The 21,708-nt window shown below is 35.2% G+C and overlaps 2 protein-coding genes across 2 annotated transcripts in view; one reads left to right on the forward strand and one right to left on the reverse strand.

Moving 5' to 3' along the window:
• Gnai3 (G protein subunit alpha i3) overlaps nt 1-14,649 on the forward strand; it is a 35,109-nt gene extending 20,460 nt beyond the window's left edge. The window contains exons 3-9 of the mRNA XM_010605986.3: nt 251-392; nt 4,067-4,224; nt 6,016-6,144; nt 9,500-9,629; nt 10,038-10,191; nt 12,885-13,097; nt 13,189-14,649. Of these exons, the coding sequence (XP_010604288.1) occupies nt 251-392; nt 4,067-4,224; nt 6,016-6,144; nt 9,500-9,629; nt 10,038-10,191; nt 12,885-13,075 (904 nt within the window). The 3' untranslated portion in view covers nt 13,076-13,097; nt 13,189-14,649. The remainder of the gene's footprint in view (nt 1-250; nt 393-4,066; nt 4,225-6,015; nt 6,145-9,499; nt 9,630-10,037; nt 10,192-12,884; nt 13,098-13,188) is intronic.
• A 3,354-nt stretch (nt 14,650-18,003) lies between these two features.
• Gnat2 (G protein subunit alpha transducin 2) overlaps nt 18,004-21,708 on the reverse strand; it is a 12,823-nt gene continuing 9,118 nt past the window's right edge. The window contains exon 9 of the mRNA XM_033758196.1: nt 18,004-18,685. The gene's annotated coding sequence lies outside the window, so the exon portion shown is untranslated. The remainder of the gene's footprint in view (nt 18,686-21,708) is intronic.

Genomic DNA, 21,708 nt, shown 5'->3' on the forward strand with positions numbered 1-21,708 from the left:
TGAGACAGGGTCTTGATACGTGGTTCTGGCTGGCCTTAAACTCACTATGTATTTCAGGCTGGCCTTGAACTCATGGTGATCCTCCTGCCTCAGCCTCCCCGAGTGGTAGGATTACAGGCGTGTGTCACCATGCCCACCTGGAACGTGACTTTTTATAAGCTTACATTTCCTCCTAATGTGTGAAAAGTGTATCGTATATTTTTATTTTTTAGGTCTGTGGTATTGACTTGTGGTTTTCTTCTTTTTAAAGAATCATTCATGAAGATGGCTATTCAGAGGAAGAATGTAAACAATATAAAGTAGTTGTCTACAGCAATACTATACAGTCCATCATTGCAATCATAAGAGCCATGGGACGGCTAAAGATCGATTTTGGGGAAGCTGCCAGAGCAGTATGTATTTCTCATTTCCTGTCCACTTTGATTTTATTAGTAGATACAGTTAAGTTAAGCAGTTTGTATCATGTTTTAGGGAAATGAATGTAAGCAGCAAGATAAGTTATACCAAAGTACAGTGTGCTTATCTGAGAAGTGTTGGCAGTGTGCTGTAGAAGATACGGTATTAGATTACCATTGTAAGAAGAGTCTTGGAAATAGGATTCTGTGGATATATTGTAAGTTTCTGTGATGAATGTTAAATTAATTTGCTTTTATAGCACCACTGACTTTATAATAGTAATAATAATAGTAATAGTAAATTAAAATAACCTAAAAGAAATGTTGACATGATATGTATCAGTTTTTTCCAAGATACAGAGATTAAGTAAAAAACCAATCTCCAAGCAGAAACTCTGTAAGGATGTGAATACTAAGTCCAAATTATAGAGGAGATTTTTCAGGAATTCAAGAGTATTATATCCCTATATTACATTGGACCATATGCTATAGAATTGGATTACACTGCATCCTGCTATAATTTTTTAGTGCCCTACACATACCAACCACATTTTTAAAGTTGCATTGATTAATTATAATATCACTTAGAGACATTGAAGTTCTAGTTTGTAAATTAGGGTGCTTGAAACCACTGGAGAGAGGGTCAAAATGAAGGCAGAAGATCTTTTATATTATCATCAGTTAAATTTTAAGAAAAAGGCCAGGGATTTAGCTCAGCGGTTCCACCACCTGCTTTGCAAGCACAAGGACCGAAGTTCAATCCCCGGTACCAAAAAAACAAAAACCAAACCAAACAAACAAACAAACAAACAAAAAAGAAATCTGTGCACATTCTAATTTTCAAAAAAAATATATATATAACAATAATAATAATTTTTTTAAAAAAGGGCTGGGGATTTAGCTCAGCGGTTCTGCTGCCTGCCTTGCAAGTGCAAGGATCTGAGCTCGATTCCTGGTACCAAATAAAAAAAAAAGAATTTAAATTTCAAGAAAAAGCTTGGAAGTTTAGAATTATTTTTGAGAACTTTGGGAGTCACCAGCTGTGTTTAGTGTGTCATATTAGGTACCATGGAAAAATAAGAGGAGATGATTTAAGTTAGCTTAGGAAGAACTCTTAAGATATATAACTTATCAAATGCAAATTAGTATTCAGTAAATAAGCAGGAAATTGAAGGCAAAAATACTAAAAGGGTAGTCATAGTTGGATGATATTAGGCTAGGAAATATCTTAGAAGTGGTGTAAGGAAAGGGGAGCTAGATTAACGGTTGTAAAATAATGGGAGGGAATAGTAGCACAAAAGAAAATGGGAAATATATCAGTGTGACTTTTGAATTTTTATAAAAAGGTTTACCGACTTATGTAATTTAGAGGCTTTTTTGGGGCAGGGTTAGTGCTGGGAATTGAACTTGGGGCCTAGTGTGCTCCCTGTCCCTTGACTTTCTCTTGTATTTGTTGTGTTTGACAATTGGTCAGTAATACTGTCTTTATTTTCTTCCTCTTTTTAGTTGGCTTTTTATCCATGTTACTTACTACTCTTAGTTTCTCAGTTTTTTTTTTTTTTGTAGTATTTTTTTCTTGCTGTCTCTCCTTTATTTTTCCCTTTCATTTTTGTCCTTTACCAGACGTGTTGTCAGTAATCTTTGTGTTCTGATACTTTCATTACTGGATGCAGTTGATGTTGTTAATCCCTCTCCTAAATTTCTCCTCATTTAGCTTTCCAGTATCTACCTATTCTAATCATTTCTTTTTCTTTTTTGTTTGTTTTTGATATTGGGAATCAAACTTGGGTCCTTGTGCTTGTGAGGCAGGCGGCAGAACCCCTGAGCTAAATCCCCAGCCCTCTAATCTACATTTCTATGTAATTTTAAAATTTTCTTTTTCTCTTTGTAGGTAAGATTTCATATTTATATTTTCAGTTTATTTTTTTGTGTGATTGGTTAGGAAGTGAATGGGAAAGATTAGAGTTGAGTGTGGGACAGGTTCCTTGTTCATATCTGTTTAAGGATGGAAGTATGAAGTTCATTGTGAAGAGGGGCTTTTTTATAGACTTACAGAGAGAATTTATTGTGGGGAAGCAAGCAAGGGTATGTTACTGAAAGAGATTAAGTGCTAAGGGAAAAAAAGTGTTTCCTCCTAAAAAAATATTTACAGGGCCAAGACAGCAAAAATATGTAGCAATACTCCCTCTATGTTGAAGTTTCTAAAATTAGAATATTATGCTTTTAAAGAAAGTAATCTTTAATGAGGTTATTTCAATACCTATGTGAGTATAGATCAGATTTCAGAACCAAGAGATTATAAAATCTTCAGATGTTAGGTAAAGCAGTATAGAGTACCATGGTTTTTGAAGGACTTGCTCACTGTTTGGCAGTTTGTGTAATGCTTAAAACTTTTTTCAATTATTTGTTCCTTTGTTAAAATTTTTTGTTAAAAAAATGGGGAGTGGGAGAAGAGAGTGGAATAACTTTGAAAAGAGAGAAGGGGAGGGAATATAGATCTTAGATAAAGATTTTTAGAGAAGGTTTAGCCTAAGTAAGTACACAGGGCAGGATCTTAAAGAGGGAGTATTGCAAAGCAAAAGCTATAAGACTGAAGATCTGGAGTTTGGCAAAATTAATTTGAATGTGTGGTGGGTATTTTGTTTTGGTTAGGTAGATGCACAAATTCTTGTTAATGTACAAGTTTTAGGAGATTTTGGTTGTGATTTCTTCTGTGGCCTGAAATGCCTTTTGCTTGTTAGTTTATTTTGTCTTGATGTCTACTTAAAATACAGATGATTATTCCTTTTCCCTTTTCTTTACACAGTATGTAGGTGTGTGTGCTTTTTAAAATATCTTTTGTTTTTGTAGTTACTTGGAATTACTTGAGGTTATACTAGATTAGGTTGGGGAAATCATTCCTTGAGAACTGTATTTATCTTTAAATTGACAAGTAGGAGTAGATACAATAAAGCAAAACAATGAAAATTCTAAAAGCTGTTCTCTGACCTCTCTTCCTCTCACGAATATTAGGCTTTAAAATGATACTACTTACAGAACTGTGTCTGTGACTCATGACATTTTGATCACATCTCTCTCTTGTTTCCTCCTTTTCTTCTTGCTGCCTTTTCCTACTTTCTTAGAGCATTATTCCTTTGGGAGAAATATACAGACTGACTTTTTCCTTGAGGAATTTATTTTTCTCATTAGACTTCCAAAGGCTTCTTAAGTGCCTCAGTCCCCTCTTCTTCCTGTTCTGCTGTCTGAGCTTTAACTTTTCCTTTAAACTTAATTATGTTTTACCTCCTCTGACATGTTTAGATTTTACCTCTTATGTACTAGTCCATTTACTTCTATTTTTATTGTAGGCATCCTTTAACAGAATGGGAACATGTTTTGGATAGATATTTATGAGCCAGTCTGAAAAGATCTTTTCTGAGAATGGTGGTGTTGTATGGAGAAATAGAGAGCAGCAAAATCACTTTTCAGCTCAGTTCTGGACTTAGAACTGTGGGGAATGAAAAGGGAAAGAAGTGTAAATTCTGTCATAGTGCTCTGCCTGGAAGGGTCTCTGTAACACCTTTTTAAAACTACGGTATGATTAGTGTGCATGTGTGTGTGGAGCCTCTCTTTAGTTCTTAAAGAAACGGAGAATCATATATATGTCTTTTTCTTTTAACTGCTTTCTTCAGGATGATGCTCGGCAGTTATTTGTTTTAGCTGGCAGTGCTGAAGAAGGAATCATGACTTCAGAACTAGCAGGAGTGATTAAACGGTTATGGCGAGATGGTGGGGTGCAGGCATGCTTTAGCAGATCCAGGGAATATCAGCTCAATGACTCTGCATCATAGTAAGTATTTTTTCTTTGAAACTATAACAGAAAATAACTGGATGACCCTAGAGAGAGTTCAGCACCCATCCTTAAGGAAATGTTTAAGTGATAGAAACGCTTAGAACTCTAGAGCATCCTTTATAAAGATTGTTTTAGTTTAGAATGATAGGGGCTTTGGTTATTTATATGACTTGTAGAAAAATGTTCCCTCTTGGAATGTAAATTAGAGGTTTGGCACCAAAAAATTAGCTCCATGATATGTTTAAAATTGAGGCTATGCTTGTTTCAGCCGCACATATAATAAAGTGAGGAGAAACATCTAGTATAGCTAGGTCCTGGATCTCTTCCAACTCAGTAAGCTCCATCTGTATCACGGTTTGGCACTGAGAGCCATCTAGAGAGGGAAATTAAAATTATGACACCCTTTTTATGCAGCCAACTCTGCATGTGGGCTGCACTGTGGATTTCTCTAGTACTAGTGACCACTTACAAATGTTTTGCTAGCTTATAATAGTAGACACTATAGAGAGAGAATGTTGAGTCATAGAATGAAGAAAAGCATGTTTGTCAAGGAAATTCTCTTTAGTTTTAGAGAATTAGTAATTAATAACTTTATCTATTACATGAGATCTTATTTTGATCCCTTATATATATATTTATTTATGACTTTTCCATTGTACTGGGGGTGAAGATAAGCACTTGTTACTTGTATTCCTTTTTGTATTAGATGAAAGAGCTTTTAAATGTTTAAGTATTTTCTCCAATATTATTTTCCTACTTCTTCCATCCTCATTGTATCATTACTTGTTATAAAAAAAGAAATAGATAATTGATAAGATTACTTAATCTTTCAGTGAAAATAACTTTGAAAATGTTTCAGGATTTTTACCAACCTAAAATAACATTTTTTAGTTACAGATTTTGGTCACTTGGACAGTTTTCCCAGTGGTCATCAAAAATATATTTTTATAGCATTTTTAAAAATCATACATTCAGTAAGCTCAGAATTGTTTAACTACATGTGATTCATAGAGTTGTGTCCCCTCCCTCCCCAACAATTATTCCTGTGGGCCTTATTTTTTAACATTAATGATAATATTTGGTTTTGTAGATCTTTAATGAATCATTTATATTGGTGCCACCTGTTCTTCAGTTTTCTAGTCTGGAATTAGTGAAGAATTTAACTCTAAAGCAGTCTTTTAATTATTCCACTGAACAAATTAAATTTTGTTTATAGTTTGTTTATGGATTAGGTTTCAAAAACAGAGCTGAGTAGCTAAGTGTTAGAGCTCTTACCTATCATGTGCAAGGCTCTGGATTAGATCCCTAACACTGCAAAAACAAACCTAAGAACACAATTTCCAATCCTGATTCCTGAATGAAAACAGAAACTATTCATTCTTTTTGAGTCTAATTCTCTTCTTAATTTAGGTAATTCAAATATAATTATCTAATGTTCTGTCAAGTGGTTAAACAGCAAATGAGCTATTAGGCTTGAGTGTCTGAGGACTAATAATGACATTGTCATGTTTTTTTTAATTGGCCTTCACAATGTAATTTTACAGAATTAAGACTACGTTTATTAGTACATATAGAACATATTTTAATTGTCCTGTGTGGACACTTTTTTTCATAATCATTCTATAACACTGAAGATCTGGCTTTGTTCTGCCTCATTAGTGACAAATTCAGAATCTATTGACAAGATTCAATCTGTCGATAGAATCTTTTGACAAGGAACTAGTTTGTTGACTTGCTGTGCACATAATTGGCTTTACCAGGTTAAAAACAAATGTATATTTTATTTAGTTACCTAAATGATTTGGATAGAATATCACAAACCAACTACATTCCAACTCAGCAAGACGTTCTTCGGACAAGAGTGAAGACCACTGGCATTGTGGAAACACATTTTACCTTCAAAGACCTATACTTCAAGTAAGTCATTAGCCTTTTGGCCAGATGTGCGTAACACAAAACCCTTTAGTTAGCATCTCCTAACCAGGGTAAAATTTCTCTAGGCAAGATTCTTTGGCATAGGAACTTAACATATTCATTAGGCATTATCTGAGTGTTTTAACTGATTGGGGAGCATCTTTTTTCTGTAAATAATGTCAAATATTTGTGTGTATTTGGAGGAAATTAAATTGTAGCTCACTTACCAATAGAATTAAACATTACCAGTTTGTGGTTTTATTTTTATTCTTTTCAGCTTTTTTGTTAGGTGTGAAAATAAGTGTTGAATAATTGTTTAGAAGGATAGCAGTAATACTAAATGGATAGAAAATTGGCTTTTGCTTAGTCATGTGCTATTGTCTGCTTTTTGTTTTTTTTTTTCCCCCTTTGGTTTTTTTGAAACAGGGTCTCACTATGTAGTTGAGACTGACCTGGAACTCACTATGTAGTCCAGGCTGGTCTCAAACTTACAGTGATTCTCCTGCCTCAGCCTCCCGAGTACTGGGATTACAGGCGTGTGCCCCCACACCGGGCTGCTTTTTTGATATTAAAATACCAATACTTTCTTAACTGTCACTTCTTTGTTATTGGTTTAGTTTAATGGCATAAAGCTGGTGTTGGCATGGCCATTGGATTAATTAGTGCATGGCGTTGTGTACATCTAAGTTCTTAGTATAATGCAGAATGGAAAATGGGTTTGAGGTTAGAGGATATTTCGGTGCAGTGTGAAGACATAAGCAGTGATTGGTATTTTTTTTTTCAGCTTTAATTGAGTTTATTGGTACATTTTAGGGATACAGTACATTTACATTCATTGTTGTTTACCTCTACATGACAAGTCTTGGTTCTCATTTTTTCCCCTTGTCCCTGCCCTCCCTTCACCCCCACCTCCCCTCCCTCAGCCCCTCCCAGTGATTGGTTTATAGAGAGAAAATTTTAGTTTTCTAAAACAAAGAATTTTCCCATAGCATTGGTAATGCTAATGCCAGAGCTCATCTCTGTGTTAACAGGAGTTTATAAATACTGGAACTTTGTGTTTGGCTTCCATTTTCTGTTTTTGTGACCTTTGAGATTAAATTTTTTCCCTTCAATACAGGATGTACTTTTTATTTATTTCATTATGCTTTGTATAGAATATCATATTGTTATTGTACACAAAGGTTACTGCTACCTCAGATCTTCTCAGGTTTCTTTTCTCTAAAAACAGTCAATCCCTAGGTCTTGGGAAATCTACACATGATTTACATTTTACTAGGTACTAGTTGAGATCTTGAAATCTTAATTCACAAAACCAAGTTTAAAACTTAGTGCAGGATAATAGCAGTTTAGCTGAATGTTTTTAGATAGACTCCCTGCTTTTGTTTGATATGGATGAATTTAACAAGTGCAACCAAGACCGCATGGATTATCCTGTAAAACCATAGGAATGAGATGTCTCCTACTGTGTACTATAAAATTAGTGATTCATTTATTTTGTGATTATCTAATGAGGGACACTTTTTTGTTGATGTTGTCATAGATTGGTCTTTTTTTAAGGTAAATCTTGTCTTTATGCTGAGATCTGTAGCCAAATCAAAGCACCCAGTTTATTATTTGCATGTAGATACCTTGTAATGAAGTGCTATCACTTCTTCCTTTTCCCTCTTTTCTCTAGGCAAAACCACTTATCCATTTATTCAAACATTTATTGAGCCTCTACCATATGCAAGTCATTATGTAATTGCTTACTTGCCTCTCAGTTATGAGGTAATGTTTATAAAATGTTGATCTGTCAGTGAATGATACTGTAAATGTTAATATGTACTGAAGGCCCACCTTGGAACTTCATAGAGTTCTGCCAGCTTTATGGACTTTATAAAAGAAAATGGAGTTACTGGACCTATTTGGTATACTGATGTGTCTTCTCTTGAAAGATTTCCAAGGTGAAATCTTACCAAAAACCTGTAATATGACCCTGTATTTGCATCTTTCCAAGTGTCCACCTGACCAGAAGTTGAAAAGAACTGTATAAGAACAACTAAAAGGAAGAGTTGGGTCATGAAGAGATAAGATGAATATTTCCTTTCAAGCACACATTGAGAAATCACCAGCTATATCTTGTTTCTCTTAATCTCTGGGAGAAAATAGTCACCCAGAAATAATAATTTAGATAATAAACTAAGCTCCTAATCACTGTAGATCTGATACACTAAACCAATATAGCAGAGTTTAGCTTTTGAAACTTTATCATTAGCATTAAATATCTATCTTAAGAATAACCACATGCATGCCTCATCAGATTCCCAACTATCAGCTAAAAGACAGCTATCTAGGTGTCCCTTTCATTATAGGAAGTAGATGAAGATGCTATTGACAGTTGTTCAGCACATTAGAAGAAAGTAGTGGAGTGAAACTAATCTGGAGTGGAACATAAAGTGTTAAGTGTTATTAAGGTTTATAATTAATTAGATTTAAGTAAGACTAGGAGTTGATTATTGGTTAAGGATTTTTAAAATGAGTTCTCTGAGTTTTGCTGTAAAATATATCTTTACATACTTTTTCATAATTTCTGAAGTATTTTTCCTTAACATATGGGAAAAATTTGGGAATCAGTAAGAAGTCAGGAAGCAGAATGCAAGCTAGGGATTTAGAAGCAAATCATTCTGAGAGGCACAGTGGTGCTGTGGATAAGAATATGGGTGCTGGAGTTAGAGTGCCGGATTCTTACCTCCAGTCCTCATTTGTTAGTAGTGTGTCTTGGGCAAATTATTTAACATACCCATGCCTTAATTTCTTAAACTATATGTAGAATATCTTTTTTTTTTTAAGTATTGGGGCTCGAACTCGTGTCCTTGTGCTTGTGAAGCAGGCAGTGGAACCACTGAGCTAAATCCCTGACCCTTCTTCAACTATAACATGGAGATAATAATAGTACTTATGAGAGTGTTAGGAGGGTGTGTTAATGTATCTGAGATGTCTAGAGTAGTGCCTGGCACCGTGATAAACAGTAAATATTAGTTGTTATTATAATGCTCTGTGTTATACAGCTCATTTTTTGTTTTCCCTCCTTCCTTGAGTTAGTTTCAGTGCTTATGCTGCTGACTTTTGGCACATCCAATACAAGTTTTGTTAGAGAGGAGGCTGAACTATCTAAAATGAGAAACTCGATCATTCCTAAATTTTATTTTTTCATTTTTGTCTTTTAATTGCAGTTAATTATAATTTTCTACTTCTTGTTTGTCTTTTCTATTATAAGTGAGGTTCTGAATATATAATAATGGGAAATTTCCTAGTCATTAGTTAGGAAGAGCTGTAAATATGACATTGCTGAGCTTGTGTTTTTTTTCTCTTTACCTAGGATGTTTGATGTAGGTGGCCAAAGATCAGAACGAAAAAAATGGATTCACTGTTTTGAGGGAGTGACAGCAATTATCTTCTGTGTGGCCCTCAGTGATTATGACCTTGTTTTAGCTGAGGATGAGGAAATGGTATGTGGAAACTTCTGGGTAAAAGCCTTTTGAATCAGCCAGGAAATTGAAAATAACTCCTAGGAAGACTGAGTGCATCCATTTGCTCATTAAACAAAACTTGATGTCCTTAGTTTTTCCCCTTATCATTTAGATTAGATTTTCAAAACTGATTGTTCCAGGCCCTATTGCTCTTGAAGAGATGTGTTAGCTGTTTTTTGTGTATGTGGGTAACATTAAGTCCTTTTTTAGCCAGCCCTATTTAAAACCCCACAGAATTACAAAAATCAGGACCAACTGCTTTGTATTATTAATTTCTGACTTATTTTTTTGAATGCCATTCATTGTTTTCAAATCTGTTTATTTCATTTTCATTAAATTAATCCACTTTTACTTTTTGCTACTGATCTGTCATGTTTTGTTTTTCAGAACCGAATGCATGAAAGCATGAAACTGTTTGACAGCATTTGTAACAACAAATGGTTTACAGACACTTCAATCATTCTCTTCCTTAACAAGAAAGACCTTTTTGAAGAAAAAATAAAGAGAAGTCCATTAACTATCTGTTATCCAGAATATACAGGTAATGGGTCATGAAAGATTTTATTGGAGGTACATATCCTAGGTCAGTGCTTCAGTGATGTTCATCCATCTACCTTTGGTTTTGCATGATTCATGTGGAGATGACCTTTGAGTAGAGTGGAATAAAGGGGAAAGAGAGATTTAAGAATGCTTATAGGCTTATAGGTAAGATCCTATAACAACATTTATAAAAAGCAAAGGTAATAGATGGAGGAAGATTTGTAAGTGGATGGGAAAAGAAGAAAGAGTATATAAGATGAATGGATAAATGCATTGTGGCATATATATATGTACAGTGAATATTATTTAGCTATGTAAAAGAACAAAGTAGTGAGAGATGCTCCAACCTGGATGAACCTCAAAAATATTGTAAGTAAAAAAGCCAGATATAAAGGTCATGTATTGTGATTCCTTTTATATACTATATCTGAAATAGTCAAATCCATGTAGATAGAAAGTATATTGGTAGTTACCAGGGGAGGGGATGTGGACAGAATGGGGGTGATTACTTAATGGGGACCAATTTGTTTTTCTGGAATTGTAAAAAAAGTTTTGAAATCAAAGAGTTAGTGGTTGCCTAACTTTATGAATACACCAAATGCTACCAAATTGTATACTTTAAAATGGTTAAATATAGGGCTGGGGATTTAGCTCAGTGGTTCCACCACCTGCCTCACAAGCGCCAAGGTCCCAAGTTTGATCCCCGGTACCAAAAAAAAAAAAAAGGTTAAATATATATTAAAGTAATTTCTCATAGTAATTTAAGAAGTTTAGGTAGGGTTATTGATTTTTGAAGAGGAAGAAAGATACCTCTTAAGACCAGAGTATAGGTATTAGTAGCTTAAAACTAGGTGGTAGGTGGTAGACTAAAAAGTTGAGAGGTAGTTTAAACTCCATGGCCTCTGTTTTCTTAGGAAAACATTTCATGGAAATGTTACCTGTTCTGAGTGAAGAAGAGAAGGAGTTTAGAATTGGATGAGTTTATAGCAAGTAGCCAAGTTTTAAGATGGAGAAAGAGATCTTAATTAAAAAAGCTGACATTAATATATAAATATGTGTATATATGTGTGTGTGTGTGTGTGTGTGTGTGTGTGTGTGTGTGTGTATATAATTGAACTTGGGCCTTTGTGTTTGCGAGGCAGGCATTGGAACCACTGAGCTAAATCCCCAGCCTGAGCTGACATTAATGTTGAAGGAACACCAGAGAGTTTTCACACAAAGCAAAGACACTTAAATACATCCTTAGGTTGTTGTGAACTTCCAGTTCTGTTTTCTATTGATTTCATTCCTACACTTAAGGACTCTCACTGTCCAGATTTACCAGGCATCAGTATCTGTTTTTACCAGGTAAAATTCAATCATCTCCTTTTAATTTACAGAGGTTTTCCTACAGATTTTAAGAAACCTCCTTTGAGCACTCACAAAACTGTCTATCTGCAGTTCTTTAAATATTTTGTTTAATATTCCTTTCCTTCATAAGCTCTTCTTTGTTATCTAGTTTTCTTTATACACTTAGTGGTTGGTATTTTCTGCTGTGCTTGATGTCATTGAAAATAGTCTGGTTTACTGGAATACTTGTATATGTTGTCTTTGTTGAATTTTCTTGGCTTTGCAGCCGATTTCTAAAACTACTGTAACTATAATCTCTTTCCTCAAGATATGGTATAAAAGGCAGATGATTGAGTGTTAAATAAAAATGTTGTTGAAAACAGCTTAGGGCTAGGGATTTAGCTCAGTGGTGCTGCCCCCTGCTTCACAAGCATAAGGTCCTGAGTTTGATCCCTGGTACCAAAAAAGAAAAAAAAAAAAAAAAAAGACAGCAGCTTCCTTTGGCCTCTGCCTCTACCTCACCCCTTTTAGAAAGAAAGCTTTATTGAGATACTATTCACAAACCATAAAATTCATTCTTTTAAGATATATAACATGTGATTGAAAAATATGGTATACATTTAAATTTTAAAAATTATTAAAGTAAAAGATACATTGCCATTAATGTCCTCAAAATTCTCATCCTTGCTTCACACACACTTATCCTATCCTTGCCATTTCTGAAGCAGTTCTGGAAGTCCTTTCATGAGTGTCTTATAGGAAGCAAAGGAGAGTTTTTTTGGAGATTAATGGTAATATGTCTTTTTACTACAATTAAAAATTGAAACTATTATTTTTTATCACCCCTTATATATTTGCCTCTCCCTCCATTTGCATCTGTTAATTTGCTTTTTGTTATTTAAATTATTGCCTTACGGTTTTAATTTTAAGCATCGTTAAAACGGAGGAATTATTTCAAGAAGAATGACTTGGCCTTTTGAATTGCTTTCAGGATCATTATGAAGAGTACAGGCTCTCTCTGACCTTTTAAACAATTATATTACATAAAAATGCACCCTCCTACTTCACCAGTTTTCTTTATACTTTCTAGATTTTTTTCAGCTGAAAAAATACCAGTTAAAGGGAAAATAGAAACTTATTTTCTTTAGTTGCTATATATTGTGATTTTATTTTAGTTACAGTGGGAGTCTGCTCATGCAGGATTTAATGATTAGAGAAAAAAACTAATGATTACAGAAATGTAGAATTCCACCAAATTCAATTGTGTTATGTTCCTTTTCTTCATAAGGAAATTCTGATGGTCTTAGATGAGTTGAGGCACCTGTTGCCACAATTTGAACTGACAATGTTGGGTATTTGTTTTAGGTTCTAATACATATGAAGAGGCAGCTGCTTACATTCAGTGCCAGTTTGAAGATTTGAACAGAAGGAAAGATACCAAGGAGATCTATACTCACTTCACCTGTGCCACAGACACCAAGAATGTGCAGTTTGTTTTTGATGCTGTTACAGATGTCATCATTAAAAACAACTTAAAGGAATGTGGACTTTATTGAAGAAAGGGGATGTTAATAAAAGGTAAAATTTCAAAAAAATTTATTTATAGTGCTATAGTGTTGTCTCATGGCTTGTTAGACCTTTTCTGATTAAGAATATTCTTCTTTTCTAGTTACTACAGTGTGGAGTGTTGAGACCAGACATCTTTTGCTGCCTTGTGGGGCAGCTGCAAGCATGACGGGACCAGGGAATGGCAACAGCACGCAGAACCTTAGCACTTTTTAGCACAATCTTCTGCATTAGGGAACTTTAATTGACATAAGATGCTAAAGTCAGACATTGGAATCTGAACAACTGTAAAGTGTGATTGATCATCAAGACATCACTTGGATTTTATAATTTTTAGGGCAGATAAGAAATTGAGGTGCTGCATTCCAGAACTTCAATACGTAGCTTACTTTTTTTTTTCCTTCTTAACAAATCACCAATTCATTTCTAAAGTTTTTTTTCATCAAGAGAAGAATAACTACTAAATTTTATTTCTTTATTTGCAAAAGAATCTTTATTAAACACAGTCTTAACTATGCACATGATGTGACTAGATCATCTGAAAAAGATTCCTCTTAGTAGGAACTCTTTGTTTTTAACTCTTGGTATGGTCCAGAATGTAATATTCTCATACTTAAAATTCTTTTCATTTATTAGGGCTAACAAATATAGCTTTTTAAATGAAATTATGTTGCTTTCCTGCTCAAAATACCATGATGGTTTTCTGAGTGGTATTTCCATTGAAGAGTTCTACAGTAAGATTTTAGCTTTCTTTTAAGCTTATGGTTGAGGTTAACATTGTTTATGCTAATTACCAAATTCCTCGATAAATGCTGATGTAGTATGATGAAGTCAGCTTCTTGGATAAAGACACACCAGGGCATCTGTAAGTTAGAAATACAAATTGCTAAATTCCAAACAGAACCAATGACTTTGCTGCTACATTACTACTAAATTAACCACTTGGATTCTTGCTTGTTTGTCTCAGTACAGTGTGCCCCTTGTTTTCCATCTTCATGGCTTTTTTTGTCGGGAGACATCTGAAGTATATTAATAGTGCATGCTTTTATTTTGTAAATGTGGTGCCAAATCCCCGTTTGCCGTTGTTTTTACTATAGCAATGTTAACTGTAGTAATCCTTAGTCAGTACATTCTTTTACCAAAATTATTGCATTTTGGAACTTTTTTCCATTTTGTCATGTGTACAGATTTTAATGTTATAGTTGGCAGCAGTATTAAAATGGTGAGTAAAGAGTCCAGGTTTTCTCCTCTTTGTAACCAGTAATTTCTGGAAATACTATCTTTTATTTGTTTTTGTGTTTGTTTTTGCCTCTGCTGAGTGTGCTTTGCCATTGTCTGAGAATGGGTTTGTTTAGATAGAAGGGTTCCCTTAGTGTAGTAGTATTATTGAATCTGGACCATGGTGGAGGGCTTTATGTCCTGTCTTGTACAAGTGAAATGCAGTTATAATTTGTCTTCCAGGTTTACATTTTGCTTGTGTGGAGCGTTGTATTCACTTCCACCTGCAGGGCCTTTGAGCAATGTACAGCAAATGTCATTAAATATTGATGAACCACTGGGAAAAGGCAAATGAAGAGAATGCATTTGGAGCGTTTTAAATCACTAGTTTGAACTGTGCCTTTTGGGGTCCAGTTTTTGGGGGATTGGACTTATTTCACCTTTTGATGTGACCGTCTACTTGTTGGGGGAAAAAAGATTGATGATCATCAAAGCTGCTTCAGAAAGCAAGCCACAGCAGTTTCGTGCCTTTGTTGGTTGTTATTTTAACTTTTACTCTTCTTTTGAAAATCATAGCTATCTTTGTAGGTAGGAAAACTTGACCTAGAAGAAAGGAAATTATCAGCATCAACTGATGGTTGACTTAATGCCCATAATGTGCATAGGGCTTGTTAGGTCTTAGTAATTTTGAGTATATTTTTCCTTAATTGTATTCTGTAATATAAGATCATCTGGAAATAAGAACGGATGAAATACTGTTTTCATAGTATTGCTGTACAGTGGGTTTAATAGAATGTTTTTGATAATCTAAAGTAATAGATAATCCAAAGATAATTTTACTTGGAATTGCATTTTGTATTTTCATTAGAATGTGTCTATCTGATGTGCCCCCCACATTTTTTTAGCCCTTCGGTTAATGAAAGCATAATTTTCTACTTTTTTGTCTCTATACCATTTATACTTGTTCTCTGTTGACGTGAAGATTACACTTACCCTACCATCCCAAGTAATTTACCTAAGTGCATATACATTGAGGACAGAAGGGAGGCAGTCTAAGTCAGTGGTTTTCAAATATGACTTAAGAAAATCACCTAGACTTATCTGAAAAGGTTGATTCTTGGCTGGTGGGCTTGTAATCTTTACCTCTGAAAAGGTGAGTTTGATAATCAACTAGGCTTTCACATTAGTAAAGAGTGTTTTGAAATGAAAGATCTTTTCTTATAGCAGAGAATGTGGGGATGAAACATCACATTTATTAGCCTGGAGAAAAAAGATTGATATTTGTACTCAAGGAAGCTAAAAGCTGCATTGCATGTTTTCCCTGGAGAATGCTGGAGATTTTTGATGAATGATGTTTCTGAATTTAGATGGCCATACCTCTGATCATCTAAGGAGTCAGCACAATTAAGAAAATTAAAAGTTAAATGAAAATAAAGAATGGTAAATAGAACCTAGCAGGAAGGATTGCAATAATAGCCTTTTATTTTATTGATAGCCAAATCTCTTAAATAAAACCTTGAGCAAAGAGGGTATATTCTTTCTAATGGGCAGTCTTCCCTAATCTTATAAATTCAGCCTTATGATAGATTTCACCTCCTGGTGTGAACCATTAATAGCTATTCACAAGTGGATATTGAGGTAAATATCTTCATCTTGAACAATTTGAATTCTAAATCTATAGTTCGGTATATCATTTCATTATTTTCTTTGATGGATTTATTTATTTATTTTTTTTTTTTTTGGTACTGGGGACCGAACTTGGGTCCTTGTGCTTGCAAGGCAGGTGGCGGAACCACTGAACTAGATCCCTGGCTCTGATGTTTTTTGTTTTTCTTTTAAATAAGGTGCTGCAGTCATAGGATAGTTGGATCACATTTTTAAAAAACTTTTTAAAATTCTTATTTGCATTCGTATGTGTTATATATGCATATTAGACTATTTTTTAGAAAAAAAAAAAAAACTGCTGGTTTTTCTAATTCATTTGCTTATCCTATTGCATGACCTGGCCACTACTCTCCAATTTGTAGCTGTGACTTCACTTTGAATTTGTTTGCTTGACCTGACCAGTTAGTTAATATATTTATCCATTTGCTTACTATGTATAACATAGTTCTAGAATTTCCTTTTGCAGAAGTCCTTGCTGTATTGCAGTTACATAAGGTAAAGTCAGTCTCCCAATTAAAAACATGCCTTTGATTATTTTCTCCTTCTGGATGTTAAAGAAAAGCTGTCCTGTAATCAAACTAAAGTAGCACTACTTTTTTCAGTGTTGTGGTTTGAGGAATCTTTACTTTTCATAATAATACTGATTTCACGAACAAAGGTAACTTCAGGCCTGATGGCACACACCTGTAATCCTTGTACTCGAGGCCAAGGCAGGAAATCGCCATGAGAACGAACTCATTCTGGGCTACATCATGTGTTCAAGGCCAGCTTGAACTAGAGCGAGACCCTTTTTCTTAAAAAAAGAAAAGAACAAAAGTATCTTAGCCAGTACCACCACTATGGTAGTACTATTTCAGACTTTAGTAGATCTCACTTGGACAGGCACAGTTCTTCGCATAACTTTATAACCATCATATTTTGTTATATTGCTTCCAATAAGCACAATAAAAAAAAAAAGTTGCCTAGAGACCTGAAATTAAAAGTTGGTTTGCTGCCAACTATCAGAGGGCACAAAGTTTTTCGAGGCACTTTCAGGGTGTTCCTTAAGGTGAAACTTAACTTTTAGGGTGTTCCTTTTTCTTTGTTTAGATTTTAAAATCTGCCCCCCCGCCACACAATTTTCTCATTATATTTTATGAGTTACTTCTGCTGAGAACAACTTATTTTAGAAGAAATCAGTGCAGGACTTTTTTTTTTCCTAATACTGTGTCAGGTCTAGGTCTTCTCAGAAATAAGGGGTTATACAGCAGCAGATGTCTAGAGTTCATGATTAATCTGTACAGATCTCCTTGCTAAACTCTAGTAATATCTGAGCCAGATCCTGGGAATACATACTTTTAAATAAACTCCTTAGGCGATTTTTCTGTAGCCAACCTGGACCAACATTTGGGCACTGCATAAGACCTAATATTAAAAATCAACACAAATACTATCTACAGTACACCCACATAATCTCAAAATCACTAGTGGATAATCAAGTTTTTAAAATTTGCCAATAAATGCTTTTTTGTTTCTTTTTCATGTGAGTATGTGTGTGTGCATGCATGTATGCATGGTACAGCTATAGAACCCAGAGGGTGCTGCTGCTGAACTACATCTCCAGTCCTTTTTGTATTTTGAGACAAGGTCTTGCTAAGTTGCTCAGCGTGATCTTGAACTTTGATCATCTGGCTTCAGCCTCCCAAGTAGCTGGGATTACACAAGTGTATGGCTGTGTCTGGCAAGAAATGCTTTTTGTTTGTTTTTTTTTTTTTTTTGGTACTGGGGATCGAACTCGGGTCCTTGCGCTTGCGAGGCAGGCCACCAAACCGCTGAACTAAATCCCCAGCCCCCAAGAAATGCTTTTTGTATGTGACTAAGTTAAGTGCCTTTCACTAGAAAAACTAGTAGGACTATTTGGTATAGTCTTACATTTTAGACAAAGTAGTTTTTATACAAAAGCAAAATAAGAAACTTGGGATATCCAAACATTTTTATTTCACAGTATTTATTTATACAATGAATATTGAAAGATAGGCACACCAAATAAAAGATAGATGAAAGTCCTGTGACAGAGAATGTTAGTCTCTTTATGCCCAATAGCAATGTTTTCCTGAAATCTAGTGGTGATCACAAGGTAGCAGAAATAATAAAATATCAATGAGTGCTAATATACTGCTGAGAAACACTATCCGAGTGTGTTAGCATTCACTAAGCTGTAATTTTGATAGCTGGAAATCCTAAATTTTGTACATCTTAGTTTATCTTCTCCTATACTCTGCATACCCCCTCCTACCACCCCAGTGTTCTTTGAGTTCTCCAAATATAACTAAGAGACTTATATATGTATAAGAGTGATTCCCAATAGATAAAAGAAATTACTAGTTGTTTTTTATCCCTGCTTATGTAGGATACAGGAATTGAAAGCCCTGTGAGTCTTCATTGAGTTATTTGGAGTGCTGGTCTTTCCTTGCTTCAGCCTACTCCTGCGGTCTTGCCAAGGTCACTTTCAGTCTTATATCCCTCATGTATTGTCTAAACATGGACTAAATTGTTCCTTTCAACTGTGGTTCTGATTAAATAGGAATATATGTGAAGATGCATTGTGATGTTCTTATGATTGATTCACAAGATTACATTGCACCGCTAAAAGGTAATATCCTGTGACAGCAACAAATGTATTCATTGTAGCTGGTGGTCTTTTCACAGCATCACTTCCCCCAGAGTTATTTGAAGACCTGAAATGAAGTTGAACTATAAATTACTCTTAACATTTGTTGACAAGGTGAAAAGATCATTTGCTTTGTTTTATATTTCAACTATTTCTTTATTTTCTATTCATACTGGTGCTTACTTTTTCATAGCCAAATGGCAGAAAAGTTCCCTTCTGCAGCTTCCAATATGTTTGACCTCACAGAAACGTCCTCCGGCTTTACCGAGCAGGACCACCAGAGATTCTGGCACACTTGCAGTCCCTGGCCCAACACCGAAGTCCTGCTGGAATCTGTGCTCCGGGGGCTGTGCCGGGTAGAGAGGGCAGTGGGAGGTAAGAGCTCTTCACCCTTCACCACCTTCTCCACCCAGCATGGCCAGCACACTTTGGTCTACGGCTTATCTCCAAGTAGAGTTGGGTTGAATGCTGTTGTCTCATCTTGGAGTTGCAGTGTAACATTCTGATTTGGACTATTTGGGGACATGTAAGTTGTATTTATCAGAGTAGAAATGGTTTCAAGTATATGTGTCTTTTATATTGCTCTTAAAACAGAATTATTGTGCTTTATTTCATTGTTCTTTTATAGAAAACATAAAACACTTCCAATTATATTTTTTCCTTTTTAAAAAATTGTAAAGTATACATAATATCAAACTTACATTTGAATCATGTAAGTATATAATTCAGTGGAATGAAGTACATTCACACTTCTGCACAACTGTCACCACCATCCATCTGCAGAACTATCTTCCTGATTTGACTCTCTGTATGTATTAAACACTAACTCCCTGTTTCCCTCTTCCTTCCTCCCAACTCCTGGTACCCATCACCCTTTCTTTCTCTATGAATTTTGAGTGTTTTAAGTACTGTACCTCATGTATGTCGAATCAATACAGTATTTGTCCTTTTGTGTCAATTGTACTGTATTTTGTAAAAGAAAAAGCTGTCATCAGATTTATATGAAACAGCCTAATTTACATGTGATTTATTGTTATCACTGTCTCTTAATCATGCTGTACTAGGGAGGTACCTTATGGTCTCTGCCTTCTAAAGCTATGAATGGGAAATTATTCCTTTAACAGAGGAATGTAAAGTTATATTTTTGTAACTGCTAATCTCTCATTCTGTTCTGGGACCTTTATATCTTAGTTTAAAGATGGTTTTGTTTGTTTGTTTGTTTTTGGTACCAGTGATCACACTTGGGTCCTTGTGCTTGCAGGCAGCGGAACCACTGAGCTAAATCCCCGGCCCTGAAGATGGTTTTGTGAAATATTCATAATAGAGATGGCATATCTAAAAATTAACCAGGAATTTGGGAATTGCTGGGAAGAATGGGAAACTGACTTTGACTTTCTTGTGTATGGTGGCTGATGGTAGGTTTAATGTCTCTAGAAGGATCACTGTCTTTGGATTCAGAAGAGCTTTTGGAGTTCTACTTGTTAGCACCGTAATACCAGTGAACACTCTACTTTCCTAGGCCTCAGTTTCCTACCTATAAATCGTTAGTGATGGGCCTGCAATATTTTTTTAACTTCCTTCCATCTTTGTTATTATTAAATGAGCCCAGTTTTAACAGCTGTAAATTTATTCTTCAGTGATTTGAGCTCATACGGCTCTCCAGTATTAATGTTCTAGTAGCAGCCCAAGTGTGAATGGGTGTTTCTGGCAAGGAGCAGCTTTTCATTTTAATTGACACTTTCTTTTATGTACTATGCCAAGAGCTTTCCTCACTAGTAGTTGTAAATGCTAAATCTATACTTGACTTCACCACCACCTGTCAAGATAAATACAGGCTTCATTTCCCCTCAAAGGAGTTCAAAGGAATAATTTACTCCTTGGTCTGTTTGGCGAGATGATGTTTTTAGCCAGTATCACATGGACCCAGCTGCAAAGATTTTCTGTGCCTAAAGTAAGTTCAGCTGTCTTTTGTTGTAAAACATACAGCAGTTAAAGTGAGAATTTTAGAATTGCTCACTTGTTCCAACTTCTATGATCGAGAAGTAACAGCAATAAAATCATATCTTAAGTGGGAGTGTGTTGATATCCTCCAAGTTTAGTCAGAAAATATGTTCTATAGCTGAACAGTTTATATTTATAGAAATAAAGGAAACTCATTCTGTTTGGCAGCCTGAGGGATGGAGGGATAATCTGTACTTAATAAAGATGATCATACTGGGATGTGTCCCTTTCAAACAAATGCACATCTATCCAGTAATCTAGGTAGCTGAGGCACATAGCTGTTTTGGGAGTGCTAAATTAATTGACATTTTTAATAGTTGACTGCAGACTTTAGGGAAGGTTTGTGGAGATAGTTTATCTAATTTCATAAAGTGCTATATATAGCACTTGTAGGGGCATTTTTGTTTTGTTTTGTATTTTGAGACAGGCTCTCACTTTGTAATTCAGGCTGGCTCTGAACTCACGCATAGCCCAGGCTGGCCTTGCACTCATTGTATCCACCTGCCTCAGCCTCCTGAGTGCTGAAATTACAGGCATGAATCACCACACCCGGCTTGTAGGGGCTTTCTTGCTGTGATAAACACAGATTTCATGTGCCTTCCCTTTGGTTATATTTGTGGGCTTCAGAATAACCCTGTGAAGTAGAAGGGAATGCTGTCTTTATTTCATGGATGAGAAACTTGAGATACAGAGAAATGAAGTATGCATATTCTTGTATTAAGTGGAACTAGTATTGGAATTTGGGTCTTATGACCTGCTTGGCCTTGTGCTCTTGAAATTACTGGCTGTTCTGCTTAGAAAAGAACATAAGACATAAAGACATAGTTTCAGCTGTGTATTCTCTGTTCCCACAGACAGTGGATTCATTCTTCATGTCACTATATTGACTTACAATTTTTCACATAAAATTACCTACATTCCAAGCTTGTTTATAAAATGTATACTTTGAGGGCACTTTGGAGGCTGAAGCAGAAGGATCGCCAGGAGTTTGAGGCAAGCCTGGGCTACATAGTTCGCCTGAACTACACAGCAAAAAAAAAAAAAAAAAAAAAAAAAAAAAAAAAACAAAAGTATACCTAAGGAATTGAG

This window comes from Fukomys damarensis, unplaced genomic scaffold, assembly GCF_012274545.1.
Source record: "Fukomys damarensis isolate Sample0158 unplaced genomic scaffold, DMR_v1.0_HiC HiC_scaffold_33, whole genome shotgun sequence".
NCBI classification, from domain to species: Eukaryota; Metazoa; Chordata; class Mammalia; order Rodentia; family Bathyergidae; genus Fukomys; species Fukomys damarensis.